The sequence below is a fragment of the Phasianus colchicus genome, chromosome 19 (genome assembly GCF_987193195.1).
Source record: "Phasianus colchicus chromosome 19, bPhaCol1.hap1.1, whole genome shotgun sequence".
Taxonomy (NCBI): domain Eukaryota; kingdom Metazoa; phylum Chordata; class Aves; order Galliformes; family Phasianidae; genus Phasianus; species Phasianus colchicus.
In genome coordinates this window covers 5,684,254-5,702,241 of record NC_143454.1, presented here as the reverse complement: position 1 = coordinate 5,702,241, position 17,988 = coordinate 5,684,254, and the positions used below count along the sequence as shown (strand labels likewise).

The 17,988-nt window shown below is 51.8% G+C and overlaps 1 protein-coding gene across 3 annotated transcripts in view; it reads left to right on the top strand.

Moving 5' to 3' along the window:
• The window catches only part of ASTN2 (astrotactin 2), a 262,038-nt gene that overhangs the window by 54,917 nt on the left and 189,133 nt on the right, over nt 1–17,988 (top strand). For all 3 annotated transcript variants that reach the window (XM_090121266.1, XM_090121268.1, XM_090121267.1), the window contains exons 3-4: nt 1,784–2,168; nt 16,354–16,503. In XM_090121266.1, coding sequence (XP_089977392.1) covers nt 1,784–2,168; nt 16,354–16,503 — 535 coding nt within the window. The remainder of the gene's footprint in view (nt 1–1,783; nt 2,169–16,353; nt 16,504–17,988) is intronic.

Genomic DNA, 17,988 nt, shown 5'->3' with positions numbered 1-17,988 from the left:
CAGTGGAGGCAGAGGGCAGAGCAGCAGGATCCTCCTGCAGTACTGCCCTTTCTGCCCCAAGATGCCATCGCCAACACCATCCCCCTGCATCCCCTCAGCTCCATCCCCAGCACACTCCCTTCCCACGCCGCCTCTTTACAGATGATCCTCTCTCTGCACGGCGCAGTGCTTTGTATTGTGTGCAGAAGAAATATTTGCACGCCGTCACACTGCTCTTGCATGCTCTGTAAAGTTCCCAGCTATGGCATTCTTTGTGCCAAACAGATGCCTGCCCTGCCCCAGCTGCTGCACGTCACGCTGCAAAGCATCAATTGCTCACACTGCTCCTGATTTATGTGCTTTGCTCTTCTGCCGTGGGGTAACGTTGCTTTGGTGCTGCAGAGAGATGGAGGAGTCCAAGGTGGGGGGAATGCACAGCTCCTGCTGTGTTTGTGTCAGCCTCCAGAGCAGACAGGGCTGCCCCATGGATGAGAAGGCCACTTCCATGGAGACACTGGCATGAAGGAAGTTTGTGCTTTTAGGTAATGATCTATGATTTTGATCATAGAATCATAGAATCATGTAAGTTGGAAGAGATCTAAGATCTTTTCTAAAATCACCATGTCCAACCCCAGCCCACCCCCACCATGCCCTCTGACCACGTCCCTCACTGCCACATCTCCAAGTGTGTTGAACACTTCTAGGGATGGTGACCCTACTGCCTCCCTGCAGAGCTTGTTCCAAAACCTGACTGCTCTTTCTGAGATGCAGTGTTTCCTAATATCCAACCTGAACACTCCAGAGCCTTGCTGTTCTTCTTGTAGTAAAAGGCCCAGAACTGAACACAGCATTTGAGATGCAGTCCCACCAGTGTCAGTGCACAGGGACAATCACCTCCCTGTTCTGCTGGCTGACCTATTGCTGACTTTGGCCAAAGCCATTGGCTTTCTTGGCCACCTGGGCACGATGCTGGCTCATGTAATTAGGAGGTGTGGGAAGAGAGAGCTTGGCATTGAGGGTTGTGATCTGGGATAGGGTGTGTTGTGCCCATGCATGTAACCACAGCAATTCACCCAAAGGGTTGGCATGGAGGGTTGCACTCTGCTGTGAGGGTGACTCCAGCAAAGCTCCCTAAGCATGTGAGCAAGAGAGAAGTCTTTAAATAATTCTAACACGATTGATGAGATCACAGTTGTTTCGGAGAGCTGAGGGTTTGGGTGCAGGATGCAGCTGTGAGATGCTCCTCAGAGCAGCAGGATCCAGAGGAGCCATGCAGGGGCCCTGCTCCATGGCCTGCCAATGCTGCTGGGTGGCCTCATCCTCCAGTTCTCAGGGAAGGAGGAGGGCTGGCTCTGGGAACGATGAGTGGCTTTGGTTCTCTGTGCCCTGGAGGGTGGCAGTTGGATGGTGCCATTTGGTACATGGTCTTTTGCACAAAATGCTGTATCTCTGCAGAGACTTTATGGCTCCCTTGTTGGTTGCTGGGTTGTTTTAATGATTTTTTTGTCTCCTAAGCAGTGAGATGCGGATGGGAGATCCTTTCCCATCTCTTTGTGCAGAGCAGGCTGGCTCGGTTTTGTACATACATTGCCTCATAGAACCAAGGGGATGAGGAAAGAGTTCCCGGAGCGGGCAGAGCTGAGCTGGGGATGTCACTGTGGTGTTAAGGATCTCCTCCAGGACCCTGCCTGGAGGTTGGGCTGTGTCGATGAAAGGATTCTGTGTAAGCGGAGAGCGGGCGCTGGTGAATGCTGCTCCTCACCCATCGCTGTGTCTGCTGACGTGTCTCTCTGCTGTCCCACAGGGGGGGCTGATCGCTCTGCTCCTGCTCCTCTTGGTCTTCACGGTGGCCCTGTACGCCCAGCGCCGCTGGCACAAGCGCCGCCGCATCCCGCAGAAGAGTGCCAGCACCGAGGCCACCCACGAGATCCACTACATCCCCTCGGTGCTGCTGGGCCCCCAGGCCCGAGAGAGCTTCCGCAACTCTCGCCTGCAGGCCCACAACTCGGTCATCGGCGTGCCCATCCGCGAGACCCCCATCCTGGATGACTACGAGGATGAGGAGGAGGAGGAGACGCCGCAGCGGGCAGAACCCAGCACCAGGGAGGATGAGTTTGGCAGCCAGGTGACGCGGACGCTGGAGAGCCTGGGCCGGGGCGGGGAGGAGAAGCCCGACTACGAGAAGAAAGGTTGGTGGCTGTTCTTCACGGTCTTCTCCTCACCCTGTGCCCTCAGAGCGTCTGAGCTGCGTGGGGCTTCCTGATGAGGGGGTCCTGGAGCTGCTGTTTTGTCCTGAGCTTTCGTCTTCCAGCTGATTCCATAAAACCGTAGAATGGTTGGGTTGGAAGGGACCTTACAGCCCCCCCAGCTCTCATCCCTGCCCCTCAGCTCAGGCTACCCCCCCAGCGCTGGCTGCCCAGAGCCCCATCCACAGCCTTGGGCACCTCCAGGGATGGGCACCCACAGCTCTGAGCAGCAGTGCCAGGGCCTCACCGCCCTCTGAGTAAAACGTTTCCTCCTGACATCTCACTTAAATCTCCCCTCTTTTAGTTTAAAGCCCTTCCTCCTTGTCCTATCACTGTCTACCCTCATAAACAGCCGTTCTCCCTCCTGCTTATAATCTCCCTTCAAGCACTAGAAGGCTGCAGTGAGGTCTCCCTAAAGCCTTCTCTTCTCCAGACTGTTCCCGTATCTTGGATTGCCCCAACCCACGTGCAGCACCTCACACTTGGCCTTGTCGAGCCTCGTTAGGTTCCTGTGGGCTCACTTTTCATGCTGTCCATGTCCCTGTGGATGGCATCCCTTCCATTGTATCAACTATTACACACAACTCCACTTGGTGACATCAGCAAACTTGCTGAGGGTGCCCTCGATCCCACTGTCTGTCTCATTGACACTGTGACTTCTGGAAGCACACAGAAATGAGGAGTTTGCTAGGGAGCAGGAGGAGCATTTCCCCACCAAGGAGAGTTGCTCTTTTGCCATGGGTTTATGCAGAATGTCAGTCCCACTGTCAGTCCCACTACTCCAGCAGTGCTGATGAGCATTTGTTCCTATTCAGTCTGTGCTCCAGGCTTCCAAGCAGCTTGGGGATGCTGGGATCCCTGCTGACTTCTTGCTGTAGGTGAGCACTGGCACATGGGCATCAATCAGCCTGGGCTTTATTCTCTAGGTGGCAGAAATGCTCATTGCCTCGCTGTCAGGTAGTGCATCAATTCCAGCATAGAACATGTCAGTGGGGCCCTGCTGAGCAATGCTGCACCTCAGAGAGCTGCTCCACAGCGCTGTGTTTTCCAGGGGCACCAAAACATTCCCTGTGTTTTATTCTATGAGCCGTCAGACAGTGATCCTGGAGTTCTTAGGGTGCTGGGATGGGTTGGAGCTTCCCCCACAGGTAAGGCAGTGTGGTGCTGGGGTTGGGTGCAGCAGGACAGACAGGGAGCTGTGTGCCATGGACTCCTGCCTGGAGAAGAGCAGTGCTTTCCCCAGCGTGTCTGGGCTAATGCACATTTGATTGCTTGCTTTTTTAAAGTCTGTCTCTGGGAAAGTGTATCGCCCACCTCTGCTTATTGAAATCTCATTATTGAAATCTCAGCAGTTTGATGTAGTTAACCTGCAACGTGGTGAAATGCGTTGGAATAAACAAAAGCGAAGCGCGTTGGTGCTAATTGCTGAGCGACTGCAGCAGGAGTGGGGATGGGCGTGGGGAGGGGTTTCTGCTTTCTGCTCACAGCGTGCATCCATCCTTGGGAGCGTGTCCTGCTCCTGTGCTGTCCCCAGTAGGAAGCAGAGATGGGGACAGGGACCCCAGAGCTTGGCTCCTGGAAAGCAGCCCTGCGCACGTGGCATTGGAGGCTGCTCCTTACAGCTCTTTCCCCCTTCATCTTCCAGGCAGAGCTGTTACAGCAGTGATGGTTATCATAGCTCCAGCAACCCAGGGATCCTCCTGCTGTCCTCACGCACTGCTCGGGGCATCCCTGTTGGTGTCCTCCTTTGTGGCTCTCATTGGCTCATGGGGTTAAGAGGTGCTCCCCCAACCCTCTGCACGGTGAGAGCGAACAAATGAAGGCCTTCATGTACTGTAACCGAGCTGCCTCTTTTATTCTTTCATATTCTTTTCTTTGTTTTGCTTTTCTATAAATTATTTAGAGTTGTGTGAGTGGGGGAGACAGCAGTAACTGCATTTCAGTGCTCTTCAAAACATAATAGTAAACAAGATCTAGGGCAGAATATTAAACTATCTCAGGTCTTCAGGAATTGGCAATAAAGTAATTCTTGTGCTGTATGCAGAAGACCCAAACCAGGGCTGTAGGCTGGGACAGGCTGCCCTAGGCCTGCTGCTATCCATGCAGTGCTGAGTTCTCCCATCAGGACATCATGCATTATAGCTGGACTTGAGGAGAGATTTAAGTGAGATGTTGGGAGGAAATGTTTTACTCAGGGGGTGGTGAGGCCCTGGCACTGCTGCCCTGAGCAGTGGGTGCCATCCCTGGAGGTACCCAAGGCTGTGGATGGGCCCTGGGCAGCCTGAGCTGGGGGTCAGACAGTCCATGGCAGGGGTTGGGACTGGGTGATATTTAAGTTCTCTTCCAACCCAACCCCTCTGTGGTGCTATTCATATGCTTTGTACTCAGCCCTCCAGCTGCTTTGCACGTGCCTGGGAGCTGCACAAACTCAGGATGTGTCAGACGTGCCATGGATGTGCTGCCTGCCAGCAGGCAGTGGGTGCAGCTGGGCTTCCCTGGGGATGTGCAGGTGGGACGTTGCAGATAACATGTGCCCAGCGATCCCCAGGGGGAAATCAGGGCTGTTGAGGCACAGTTTCACAGGTGGTTTTGAGATGGATGTGGCAAGGGAGAACTGTGGCAAGTCCCAGCTGGAGCCTGGCCCGGGGCTGCATTTGTATGGGTGCAGCAGGTTTGGCTGCAGAGCTGTGCCTGTGAGCCTGGCAGTGCCCAAGGGAGAAGCTGCGTGTGGTGCGTAACGTGGTGATAAGACATCAGCTGGGACTTGTCAGCAGGCTCCAAATGCTATCATTGCTGGGGCTGTCACCAAAGACTCTTTCAAGTGTCAGTTCCCGACGTTAATTACCAGGGATGGCAAATGCAATGAAGATGGAGTGCCTCGGCTCGCCCTCACCTGCCTGTGCCTCTCACTTCTCCCACGTGCCGGGCAGTGATTGATTTGCAGGTGCTGGTGCTTCCCATCCATTGGGATTCCTGCACGCTGTGAGCTGTGGGCTCAGTTGCCCTTGCCACGCAGAGGAGTGCTGTGCTCCCTGTTGGATGGACAACTCTGTGATGTTACAACCCTGCGGGATGGGTGGGGAGCACCCGGTGGATCTGCAGCACAGATATGTGCTGTGCCAAGCGTGGGTGCACCCGGTGCAAACACGCAGCACCAAATGTCCCCCTGCCTGCTCAGGCGATGCGCTGCAGCTGGCGCAGTGCAAACAAACACGGGAGCAGTGTGCTGAATAATGACATCTAGCAACAAGCGTGTAGCAGTGATAAAGTTAATGAAATTACAGGTTCTGACCTGATACCAGGCTCTGCAGCGGGTTGATAAACAGCAGGGCAAAGATGAGATGTTTATTTCTCCCCAGCTGCAGCCTGTAATCTGGATGCACTGCGCGGGGACATTAACATTATTGCTGTTATGCAAAATCATTTTTGATTTGGGGGAAAAAAAAAAAAAAAAGTAGAAAGAAAAATTCCCCCAACTGCTTGGAAAATGGAAAACTGACAGAATTAGAATTGCAGTAGGAGCACAAAGTGACCTCATGACATTGCACAGAGCCCTGATGAATTTAGACAGAAGAAAAATCTAAGGCAGTTTAGGAAGAAGGAAAGTAGTTTTTTTATTAACATATTAATATGAGAGAGAGAGAAGGAAATAGGCAGCTCTAATTAGCTGAAAGGAGGCCTATGTGCTGGCATGGAAAGGGAGCTGTGTGGTCTACCTGCAGTTTTGGGGTTGTCTATGGCAATTTGAGGTTGGAACCAGGTGATCTTTGAGGTCTTTTCCAATCCAACGCATTCTATGATTCTGTGAATTAGAAAATCTCCTTGGGGTTTGTACCTCATGGATAGCATGTGTCCAAACCCACATGTCCAAACCCACATGTCCAAACCCATGTGTCCAAACCCACGTGTCCAAACCCACGTGTCCAAACCCATGTGTCCAAACCCACGTGTCCAAACCAGCCCCATGTGGATGATGTACTCTGCAGTGAACAGCAGTGAATGAACGTGGATAGAGCCCAGCAAGTGTGGCTGTGGGGTTGTCCTGGATTCCCTGGGCCCTCCGTGGGAAGGGAAGCCAGTGATGGGCCATGGGGAGGAGGCTTTGCCCTACCAGGATCAGGGGCAGTGAGAGCCCAAGATCCTGCCTGGTGAAAACTGGGCAGTGCTGGCTGCCAGCAGTGCTGGTGCTCAGTGCCGTGATGGATCAGAGGTGTGCCTTGACACCATCCTGAACCTACAGCTCGTGGCCTTTCTTTTAACCTGCTGCAGTAACATGATAAATCTCTGAAATTTCCCTTCCTTAATCCATGGAGACCCAATTCAGAGTGAGTGCTGCAGGGTTTGGAGATGAGTTTAAAGACAAGGACTGAGCTGGAGGTGATGCCCTGTGATGTGCAGGACCAGGACATTGTTCTCCATGGTGCAGATTGCACTGTGTTGTGCACACCACCACCATAGGGCTGAGGGCTGGAGGTTTGCTCTTGCTGGCAGCTGTAGGGCCCCACAAGTCATGGCTCTACCAGAGGCTTCCTGAGCATTCAATGAATGAAATGATGGCTTATCATTAGCCGGAGCTGGGAACAAAATGGAATGGTACATCAGGCTGGCATCTGATACGTCCTGAGGCTCAGTCTTCTTTTCAGTGACCTAATGGGATCGTGACCCTCTCTGTATTTGATCAGCTTTTCCTAGATCTAATCCCCGCCAGCTCCTTGCGTAATTTACAGAGACCTTTGACAAATGTATATTCATGCAGGCTGCGTGGCCACGGTGCAGAGGGTTTTCTGCACTCTGCTCATTCCTGGCTGCAAAAAAAAAAAAAAACCCACAAAAAAACCAACCACAAATTCCAGTTCTGAAAAACTTAAAATATTTGGGACCCAACAGGGTAGGAATGGGTAGCAATTCAGGAGAGCATTCTGTCACGTGCTTAGCCTGTTCTCAGAGCATCTCCTGTTATCAGAGCAATTAAGCATGTCTTTAAGTGCAGTGTGCTTAATTCCGATTGATTTGAGTGGATTGCTGAAGAGAAATGGAGAGAATGGGCGACCCAGTTGCAGAGGTGGCAGTGGGTGTGCCTCTGGATCTTTTGGCTTATCAGTGATGCCAGCTGTATCTTAATGCTAATTCGAAAATGCATACACCTGACAGGGAAAAGCTTTGCTTTCCAGAGAGATAAACATAGTCGCAATTAATGTATTCATTGCCTTTTGAACCCTAAGGATGGCTGCCAGGCTGGAGTTCCAGGTTGTTCTGATCATCCCTTCACTAGGATTGGACCAGCCTCGAAGATGTGTTCTTCCCACCAGGGCTCACCCCAAGGAGGGCTGGATGGCTCCGTGCCCACAGTGCGCCTGTGTGCTCAGGGATGGGACAGCCCAATGATAGCAGGCTCCCAAGGTGGGATTCCTGACACAGTGTTGTTTTACCACCCCTCCCTTTGCTGTTGCTGTATCCCACTGACTGATTTTATGAGACAGGGGAGGGGAGAAGCAGATGGAAAATCAGCTTCTTGATGGCACTGTGGGGAATGGAAGAGGAAAAGGGGGGTTTTAATATTCTAGCACTTTGCTGAGCATCCCAGAGGGATGGTGGCTTCGTGACGTCTGTATCACAGCGTTGTGACATCCCAAACCCACAGCTACCAAGTGCAAAGGGAAGGGTCCCTTTGAGGCCAAATTTGGGTGATTTTTGGTCCCCCAGCTCTTCAGCTTGGGGTTATGTTGGTTTTATGGGGCTGTCTCAGCCCCTCAGTGCTGCTGGAGATGTCGTGACAGCTTTGTGTGCAGGAACCCTGAATTCCCCAGGTGTCCAAAGTGCTTTTCATCCAGGCGAAATCACCAGCGCACAGGAGATGAGCTGTGAAGTTCTGGCTGTCCAAGGAAAACAAGCCATCAGGAACTATATTTCTATAAATGCCAGGCTCGTGTTGTTCATCACTTTATGCATAACTATGAATGTTTGATAACATGCTGCATTATTAAAGGCATAGCTGGCTTGTAGGCCAGTTGTTGACCAGGATAAGTTTCAAGAAGATTGTTTTTTTCCTTGCCTGATAAAAAGTAATGTGGTGGCTTTTTATTGTCTTTGAGACCTGAACATCCTCCACTCTAGGGCTTTCCATGCTGGGTCTGCCCCATGGTCTGTTGTGTCTGCACTGCTGGGAGCTGGTATCTGTCCCCAGTGCTGTCCTTCCATCTGTAACATGGTGTTGGCATGGGAGAACCTGCCTTTGGCTCCTGAGGTTGCAGTGAACAGGGAAAGAGGGCTGCAAAGATGGAGGAAAACATGCAGTGTTCCCATTTCTGGTGGAAATGAATAGGTGCTGGGGGCTCTCAGGCAGCCCCCAGGATGCTTTGCTTGGTTTGAGTCACCCATACTGCTAGCAGTGGGTTTTCTCAGCCTCAGAGTGTGAGTACATGGCCATGGGCACTCAGTCACCTTGGTGTTCAGAATCACAGAGTGCTTTGGATTGGAAAGGACCTCAGAGATCATGTAGTTCCAACCCTGCTGCTGAGGGCAGGATTGCCAGCCATCGTGGCTCAGGTGCTCGGTGTGCTGGTGGTCACCCCAGCAATGGGTCTGGGCTTGGAAGGTGAGCTGCAGCAGCAGCCCTTGGTTCTGTTGCTGTGTCCCCTTCCTACCAGCCATGCTTTCCATGGCCATTGCCACATACCCCACCCGTGCCTTCTGCCCGTGGCCTGAGGTCCCCAGCACTCCCCTGCCTCCTGCCCTGGAGCTGAGCTTCCTTGGGCAGCTGGGGATCAGCTTCATCTTGCCCTCTGTTTTGCATTAATTTAGGGAGCTGGAGGGAGGAAGGAGGGCTGCTGGAGTTCAGTGCTGTGTCCTCAGAGCTGTCAGTTCTCCCTCCTGCCATGCAACATTAACCTGGGCTGCTTCGTGTGCCCATTAGCACCAAATGGGGAAGCTTCCTCCAGAGTGTTTTTATTTAACTTTTCAATTATTTTATAACTTGAGGAGTATTAGCTGCTGCTGAGGGTCTGCCCATCTTCCTGCTCCTCTCTCCGCTCGTTGCATAAGCTTGAAAGTTATGGTGTCTCGTAAAATAGGTAAGTGAAGGGTTTTATGAGGCTGGAGGTGTGGGAAGCAGAGCACCTGGTGGCATGGATCTTTTGGTGCTGGGGCAGAGAGAGCTGGAGCAGGCTTGGAGGGGCAGCATCCTGTTTGCCAAGGGCTTTTCTTTGCTGTGATTCTATCAGGAGGAGAAATGGGCCGAGGGGGTGAACGCTCTGTTAGTGTCAGGGAAGGGCTGTGCTAGAAAAAGGTCTTTGCCCCGTAGGAAGAGCTGAGGATTTTCTATGGGGAAGCAGCCCTTGGGGAGGTCAGGGATAGGCTGAGATGGTGGTTCTGTAGCAGACGGAGCTGGGGCTGTTGGACCGTGGCACACGAGCTTTGATCTTTCACAATGTGTTTATAATTATACTGCATTATCTTAATTACCAAAATGGAAAGTCAGGAGCGTGACGAAGGGAAGGGAAAGGCAGAAGGAAGAAATGCAGGGAAAGGAAGGGGTGACAAATAACTCACAGCCTCTGTCGATGGGGCTGCGATTGTGGTCGGAGCTGGAAGTGATGCTATTAATACCACGCTTATTCATTTCGTATAATAAAAATAAAAAAATGGGAGCTCTTTGCAATTACCCAATTCCAAATGAAATTAACATTCCGTGGCATTTTCCAGTAAACGGTTAGTTTGCACACATGAGTGGAGGCAATTAGCTGGCAAGTGATTGAGCGCCGTGACTGGAGAGAGGATGAGGAGGGTCGGGGCATTGGGTGCTGGGGAGGGGATGAGTTTTTTCTTCCAATCAACGTGTTTTTGAAGTCAGCCTCTCCCCTGTGCATCACAGGCTCCTTCGAGCTCCTCCAGTTTTGGCTTTTCCAAAGGAGAAGGAGCACTGAGGTGAACCTCCAGACATGTGTAGGGGTCACAGCTTTCCAGCAGGTAACTGCTGGTTCCAAACCCATAGGGCTGTGGTGTTCTGCTCTGTGCCCACTGTGGCTCCCCAGGCTGTATTAACGACCGGTGGAGACTTTTCTCCAGATTTGCTGAACTACTGAAAACTTGTGATCGTATCAGGACTCCTTCCTGCCTCGTACCAGATAAGGACAGTGCTGGCTCAGAGCCCGGAGCCGAGGGTGGTAGGGAGTGGGGTAGGGAAGCATCAGCTCATGAATATATGAAGGAGGAAAGTACATTTGTTCGGTTTCCTTCAAAGGAGACATCTCAATGGAAGTTTTATCTCTTCTTCTGCCTCCTTCCCCCTCCAATTTGCAATTGCAATTAGGTTGTTTTTTTTTTTTTTTTACGTATTAAAAATCTATTTTTATAGCAGGAGATTTATTAGTGGATATAATGATCTATTAATGTATGTTAATGTATATTGGGGAAGAGGAGATGTGTGCATCACAGGAGCTGCTCGGTCCCCTGAAATAAAACTATGCTATCTGGCTGTGTTTTCTTCCCAATCAGTGTAGAGCAGTTGTACAAATCTCCCACCTTCATCACATAGGCTATGGCATAATTACCCAATTTTATGCTTGTAAAGCTCTCTGCTTCCTGGAGCTCAGTACCTTGAGGGTGGCACTGTTGAAAATCAGTCCACATCCCAGTTTCAGAACAAACACTGCTGCTTATTTCATGCTTCGAAAAACAACAAACACCTGTTATGTAGAGCTGCTGAGAAAAGAGGGTTTCCACCATGCAAAGAACTTCCAGCATTGTGAAATTTGTGCCTATCCCGAAAAGAATAGGAAGGTTGATTTTTTTAAATGCTTTGTGGGATAGAAATCTCCAAAAGGTCAACCCCAAACTGTTAAAGTAAGCGTGTGGAAACTCAGAGAGTTCATAGAACCAAAGAATGGCCTGGGTTGAAAAGGACCACAATGATCAGCTAGTTTCAACCCCCCTGCTATGGGCAGGGTTGCCAACCACCAGACCAGGCTGCCCAGAGCCTTGAGTTGGTTTGCACAGAGTAATTATGACAGTATTACAGTGTTGTAGGGATCTGACACGTACCTACACAGTGCATGATGGCCATAAAGATGCACTGGGATTTCAGAGTCAGCATTGCAGGAGAGCACCCCGCTCTGTGCATGGCAAAAGTGGGGGCTGTACTGGAAATAGTGGAGGCATTGGTGAGAGGGGAGGAGATGCTCACGGAGAGGAGTTAGCTCTGAGATGAGACTGCAGCACACACACAGCCACAGGACCAGCAGAGATGCATGCAGAAGTCAGAATGAATGAGGATGCAAAAAAGACCTCAGCCTCAGTTTCTAATTGCGTCCGAACGTTTCTGTTTAATCCCTAATTGAGTTTGATGTGCTGCTGGGAAACGTTGCGATCGCAGCATCGCGGTGCATTCAGCTGTGCTGCTCTGGAGCTGCTCTGCTCTGCACAGAGCATTCCAACCACGGGCTGAGGAATCACTGCGCAGTTTTCAGTCTCCCCAAAGCCTGAGAGGAGGAGGGCGCAGCTATTCTGGTTTGCTGGAAGTCCCACAAGCACTGAAATGAGTTCTTCCACTTCTCATCCTGGTAGCAAAGGATTTTTTTTTTCCCCCACGTTGCTCGTACTGTTCTGTTGATGACTTTTTTTTTTTCTTGGTAATTTTTAAGCCAAACAACATATTTTCCCCGCTGCAATTTGTGCCAGAAAAAAAAAAAAAAAAAAAAGGGAGAAATAAAGGCTATTGAGTGGAATTGTTTTGTGGGAGATGTGCAAACGAATAGGGGAGCCATAAGGAGAGCAAATCGCTTTCAAAATAGCATATGGGGGTGGACAGGAAGGAGGTGTGCAATGGGAACGTGTAATGTGCTTTACAAAGGTACGGTGACCTTCAGCTGTGTCCTCAAATCACTGACGGGGATGGAAGCTGGTTTTGGAGGAGGTTGGGAGCCTCTTGTTTCCTCTGTGTGAGCTTGGTGGGGGGGTGGCTTTGTGCTGCCAAGGCATTATTGGGTTGGGATGAGATGGAGGTAGTGGTGGTGCCGTGCCAAGGCTGGGCTGGATCTCACCACCACCTCAGCTTGGCTTCAGAAATGTTCCACGTGGTGACAGAAATGTGAGCTCAATGGTTCCGATGAATTCATCTCCTTTACCTTGGAAAGCAAAGCAGGAGGGAAGGTGATCTGGGAGGCTGTGCTCAATGAGAGGGTAGTCAGCTTATGGGCAAAGCTGCTTCCCTATGGGCTGATGCTGCCAGTGTGAGGAGGTGGTGGAGGTGGGGATGGACAATGGGGGTTAAGATGGAAAGTGGGATGGAGTAGGGAATGGAAAGCAGCAGAGCAGTGTTTAGCATTCATATCCCAGGGTAGTCCTGGGGCATTGCTCTGATGGAAGCTTTGCACTGCCCCATCATAGTGATGTTCTCATCCTTTTGTGAGCAACCAAAACCTCCCTGTAGACATGAATGCCAAGTCTGTGACCAGATGTGATGCCTCCATTTGCAGTGTATGTGTGTGGGGGTAGGAAAGCTGGGGAAGGTGGCTTCAGCTGGCTGTTGTCTCCTGTGATGGACATCCCCACACTCAGGAGCATCCTACTGGCCCCAGTGAGTGCTGTGTCTCCTCACATTGCTGTACATGGGTGTGTGTTCCCTCCCTTTGGTTGTGGTTGGCAGTGCCTGAAAGGTCTTCCCCGAGTCCTAACCCCTGGTGCTCCTGTAGTTCATCCAGGCTACCTTTTGTTTATCTGAGAGGGTTTTGTCCTGGTTCTGCCCTACTGGCTGGGTCAGACTCCACTTGCTGAGACCACAGTGACACGGGGGATTGCATTTTATTGCATTGCTCCAAACCTCAGAGCTCTGGGGCAGGCAGGCCAAGGCTACACTGGCGCTGTGCTGAGTGGTCAGCTGCTGGGCTTTCTCTCTTATTCCTGTCTGTTGAGTAAATGCTTGTGGTATCACAACAGCTGCTGATTGCTCTGGCTGTCTCCCCATAGAGATGAGGTTTCTCTGCTCCATGGGCAAGGAAGGAACATACAAGGGCTGTGACCACACTGCTCTTCCTTGGGAACTGCAAACACGTCCTCCCCAGCTCTGGTTGGTGCCATCCCTATTCTACTTGCACGTGTGCTGCATTGCACAGCCCTGGGTTCACACAGATTGCTGTCTGTTGGCTTAATGCCCCTCTGCACAGCTGCTGAAGGAGAGACCTGGGCAGGACACCCAGGGAGATGCAGCCAGGCTCCAGCAGTGAGCCCAGGAGAGCCTCATGAGGTTCAGTAAATGATGACTTGATGGCAGTCCCCACTACCAGGACAGACTGGGGGATGAAGGGATGGTGCACAGCCCTGCCTCCTAGATGGAGAAAATATTTAAATCAGATAGAAAAAGTTTTTTATGATAAGAGTAGTGAAGCACTGGCACAGGTTGTCCTGAGAGGTGGTGGATGCCCCATCTCTGGAGACATTCAAGGTCAGGCTGCACAGGGCTTTGAGCACTTGGTCAGCTGTAGGTGTCCCTGGTCATTGCAAGGGAGTTGGACCAGATGACCTTTAAAGGTCCCTTCCAACTGAAATAGTTCTATGCTGATATGATTCTATGAGATCATGGGCTCAGTTGTCCCCATGCAGCCCCACAAGAGGTGATGGGCTGTGTGCTGTCAGCATGGCACTGTGCTTCTGTGAGACCCTTCCATGCTCTTGAATTCCCCAATGATGACGTCTGAGGGGGATCCTGCACTGCAGAGTCGTATGTTGCTTGCCCTAAATCTTAAATTTGAAAGGTCTTCTGTTGAAGGGTGTTGGGGGACTCTGATTTGTGATGCCTGGGGAGATCTGGTGCTGAATAGTTGCAGCATGCAGCGTGCATAGTGCCTGATGCTGCCCTCTCTCTGGAGTTCTCCCAAAATATTTCCTATCTCCAGCACTCACTGGGCAGTAATTTTGGTCCTTCCATCACTGTGCTGCTGGATTTATGCAGCACCTTCCTTGTGTGCCTGCAGGTTGAGGTCCTGGGGTTCCTGCATGGACAGGGAGCAGCAGCTGCTCTGCTCTGCTCTATTCCCTTGCAAGGGCTCTGGTGGATTTTCTTCAGCATCCTGGGATGGGGAGGACATGGCTGTGGGTGCTGGGAGACCCTGCTGCCTGTCTGCAGGAATGTAAGGTAGAAGCCTTCCCCACCAGTCTTGCCACCCTTCCTGCTCCCTTCCCCTCCCACCCTCAGCACTTGGGGAGGAGGAGAGGAGTGGGGGGCTCTTTGTGCTGGCACTGCATGTTCAGGGCTCTCCTCCCTCGTTGGTTTCAGAGCCTTCTCCATCTCCTCATTTAAGCTCATGTAGGATTACAAGCTCCCCATCCTGCATGCCCATCTCCCCATTCTGCACTGGCGCATGTGCTGCATAGGGAATCCCTATGGCCCCAAATGGGTACAGATGTGCTGTGGGCAGGGGGAGCTCTGGGAGCTGATCTGAGGCTCCAGGACTCTTCTGATGGAGGCAGAGGTCACATTCCACTAATGAGTTTATTCAAGTTGCTGACAGAGGCCAAGCTATTTGTTAAACCCAGGCGACCTCTGTGGCCTTCTAGAGGGCAGACCTTTTGATCCCAAATTTCATCTTTGCCATTTGCAAACATATTCATTGTTTCTGCCTGCTGTGTGGGTGGGCGACGAGTTTCATAGGGCAGCTCTGTTTGGAGTTATTTTTTTGGCATTACTGGATGATGTGGCAGAACCAACCCTCACCTCACCCTCCCTTGGTTCAGTTGCATGCTGTCCCCTCAGGCTCTGTTGCTGTCACCAGAGAGCAGAGATCAGCACTGCCCCTCTGCTCCCTGTGAGGGGCTGCAGGATGCCACAAGGGGCTGTAGGATGCTATGAGGGGCTGCAGGATGCCATGATGGGCTGTAGGATGCCATGAGGGACTGCAGGTTGCTATGAGGGCTGCAGGATACTATGATGGGCTGTAGGATGCCATGATGGGCTGCAGGATGCTATGAGGGCTGTGGGATGCCATGATGGGCTGCAGGATACTGTGAGGGGCTGCAGGATGCCATGATGGGCTGCAGGATACTATGAGGGGCTGCAGGATGCTGTGAAGAGCTACAGGATGCCATGATGGGCTGCAGGATGCCACAAGAGGCTGTAGGATGCTATGAGGACTGCAGGATGCCACGAGGGCTGTAGGATGCAGTGAGGGGCTGCAGATTGCTACGAGGGATGCAGGATGCCATGATGAGCTGTAGGATGTCATGATGGGCTGCAGGATGCCACAAGGGGCTGTAGGATGCTATGAGGGGCTGTAGGATGCCATGAGGGGCTGTAGGATGCCATGATGGGCTGTAGGATGCCGTGATGGGCTGTAGGATGCCATGATGGGCTGTAGGATGCCATGATGGGCTGTAGGATGCCATGATGGGCTGTAGGATGCCATGATGGGCTGTAGGATGCCGTGATGGGCTGTAGGATGCCGTGATGGGCTGTAGGATGCCGTGATGGGATGCAGGATGCCATGATGGACTGCAGGATGCCACGAGGGGCTGCAGGATGCCGTGATGGGCTGTAGGATGCCATGATGGGATGCAGGATGCCATGATGGACTGCAGGATGCCACAAGAGGCTGTAGGATGCTATGAGGACTGCAGGATGCCACGAGGGCTGTAGGATGCAGTGAGGGGCTGCAGATTGCTACGAGGGATGCAGGATGCCATGATGAGCTGTAGGATGTCATGATGGGCTGCAGGATGCCACAAGGGGCTGTAGGATGCTATGAGGGGCTGTAGGATGCCATGATGGGCTGTAGGATGCCATGATGGGCTGTAGGATGCCGTGATGGGCTGTAGGATGCCATGATGGGCTGTAGGATGTCATGATGGGCTGTAGGATGCCATGATGGGCTGTAGGATGCCATGATGGGCTGTAGGATGCCATGATGGGCTGTAGGATGCCGTGATGGGCTGTAGGATGCCGTGATGGGCTGTAGGATGCCATGATGGGATGCAGGATGCCATGATGGACTGCAGGATGCCACGAGGGGCTGCAGGATGCTGTGATGCCTCACCGCAGTCTCCTGTTCCCCTGGCCAAACAAACCCTGGCACTTCAGCTGCTCCTCACACCTCTTCCCCTCCAAACCCTTCTGACTGCTCTCCCTTTGCTGGCGTTGCAGCTCCCGAGGTGACTCAGGAGACGGTGGAGTCCCTGATGCAGAAGTTCAAGGAGAGTTTCCGCACCAACACTCCCATCGAGATCGGGCAGCTCCAACCCGCCCTGCGCAGCACTTCTGTGGGGAGACGCAAGCGCCGGAGCCGCCCCCGAGGTAGGATGGTGCTGGGATGTGGCCGTGGGTGTGGGGTTGGCCATGGATGAGGGCATGGCAGAGCAGGGAGCCGTGCGTGGGGATGGAGCTCTTCTTCTGAGGTGCTGAGCAGATGCGTCTGCCCAGCGCTCTGTGGGAAGCCGGGCAGGAAATACTGTGCTTTCTGTTTACTATTGGGTTTGTTTTTCATTTATTTATGAGTCTGAAATGTGATCTTTTATTCTGGATACATTTTGCTGCGATACGGGCCTGGAGAGGGCTTTTTTTTTTTTTTTTCTTTATAGCTCTGTCCATAAATTATTCACTCAGTGTGAAGAAAATGTTCTGACTCTTTAACTGGTTTAAATTATTTGGTATGTTTTCTAGTCGTTATTCAAATCCGTGTAGCTGGATTTTAGTGTGGCCAAGGGGGGAAGCTTTGGGGTCCACAGTGACTGCCTGCTGAAATTTCCTTGATTTCCTGCTCCAAATTCTTTTTTGTTGTTGTTGTTGTTGATTTCATTTTTTTATTTTGCCTTAAACCACGCGTAGGCAAGAGGCTTTTGGTCACTAATAGAACAACTGCATTCATCCTTTCAGCTGAACTTGGGAGGAGGTGTGATGCCTGCTGCTGGAGCACAGCCGTGAGCCAGCTGCCAGCATGGTGCCCCAGCACCCATCCCTGGGGGATGCCTCCTCCATCTCAACACACTGAGCTGGTGCTTCTCCCTACAAACCCTGTGCTCCGTGTCCACTTGTGCTGCAGGGTGTGGGAGGACGTCCTCCAAATGGTCTCCAGGCAGGAGGAGGCTTTTAGAACGTACTCCAAGTGGTCCCCAAGGCAGAAAGATGTCTTGTGAGCATCCTCCAGAAGGTTCTTATCAGCCCAAAGGCAGGAGGAGGCCTTCTGAAAATCCTCTAGAAGATCCCAGGAGGTCCTTATGGTCGGAGGACATCTTCTACACATCCTCCAAATGGTCCTCAGGGCAAGTGGAGGCCTTCTGAATGTCCTCCAGGTGTTCTCCAAGAACACCAGAGCAAAAGGAGGTCTTCTTGAATGTACTCCAAAAGGTGCTTAGTGCAGGAGAAGGCCTTCTGAATGTCCTCTTCCCCAAAGCCCCAGGTCAGGAGGAGGTCTTTTGGACATCTTCTAGAAGGTTCCAAGGGGCACATTTGAGTGAGACCCATGCTGCAAAAAGCATGCAAACCAAGGCAGCTCCAGCAAAGAGCTCCCCATGGCCCCAAGCTCTCCTTTTTCTCCTGTTCCTATTCTTCCCTGCCCTGAGGGCCGTGCCTGGGCACTGCTCTGGGCTGGGAGTGTGGGTTTTACAGCCCACATTTAATTGTCCCTGTGGCAGCGAGTGCTTGGAGTGCTCCCGAGCATTAAGGTTAAATGATGATATCACAACTTACGATGTTTGCATTTTACATCCAATTGCAAACACAAACCCTTCGCCTCATTAATCCTTTGCAATCCTTTTTTTTTTTTTCCTCCCTCTAAATGAA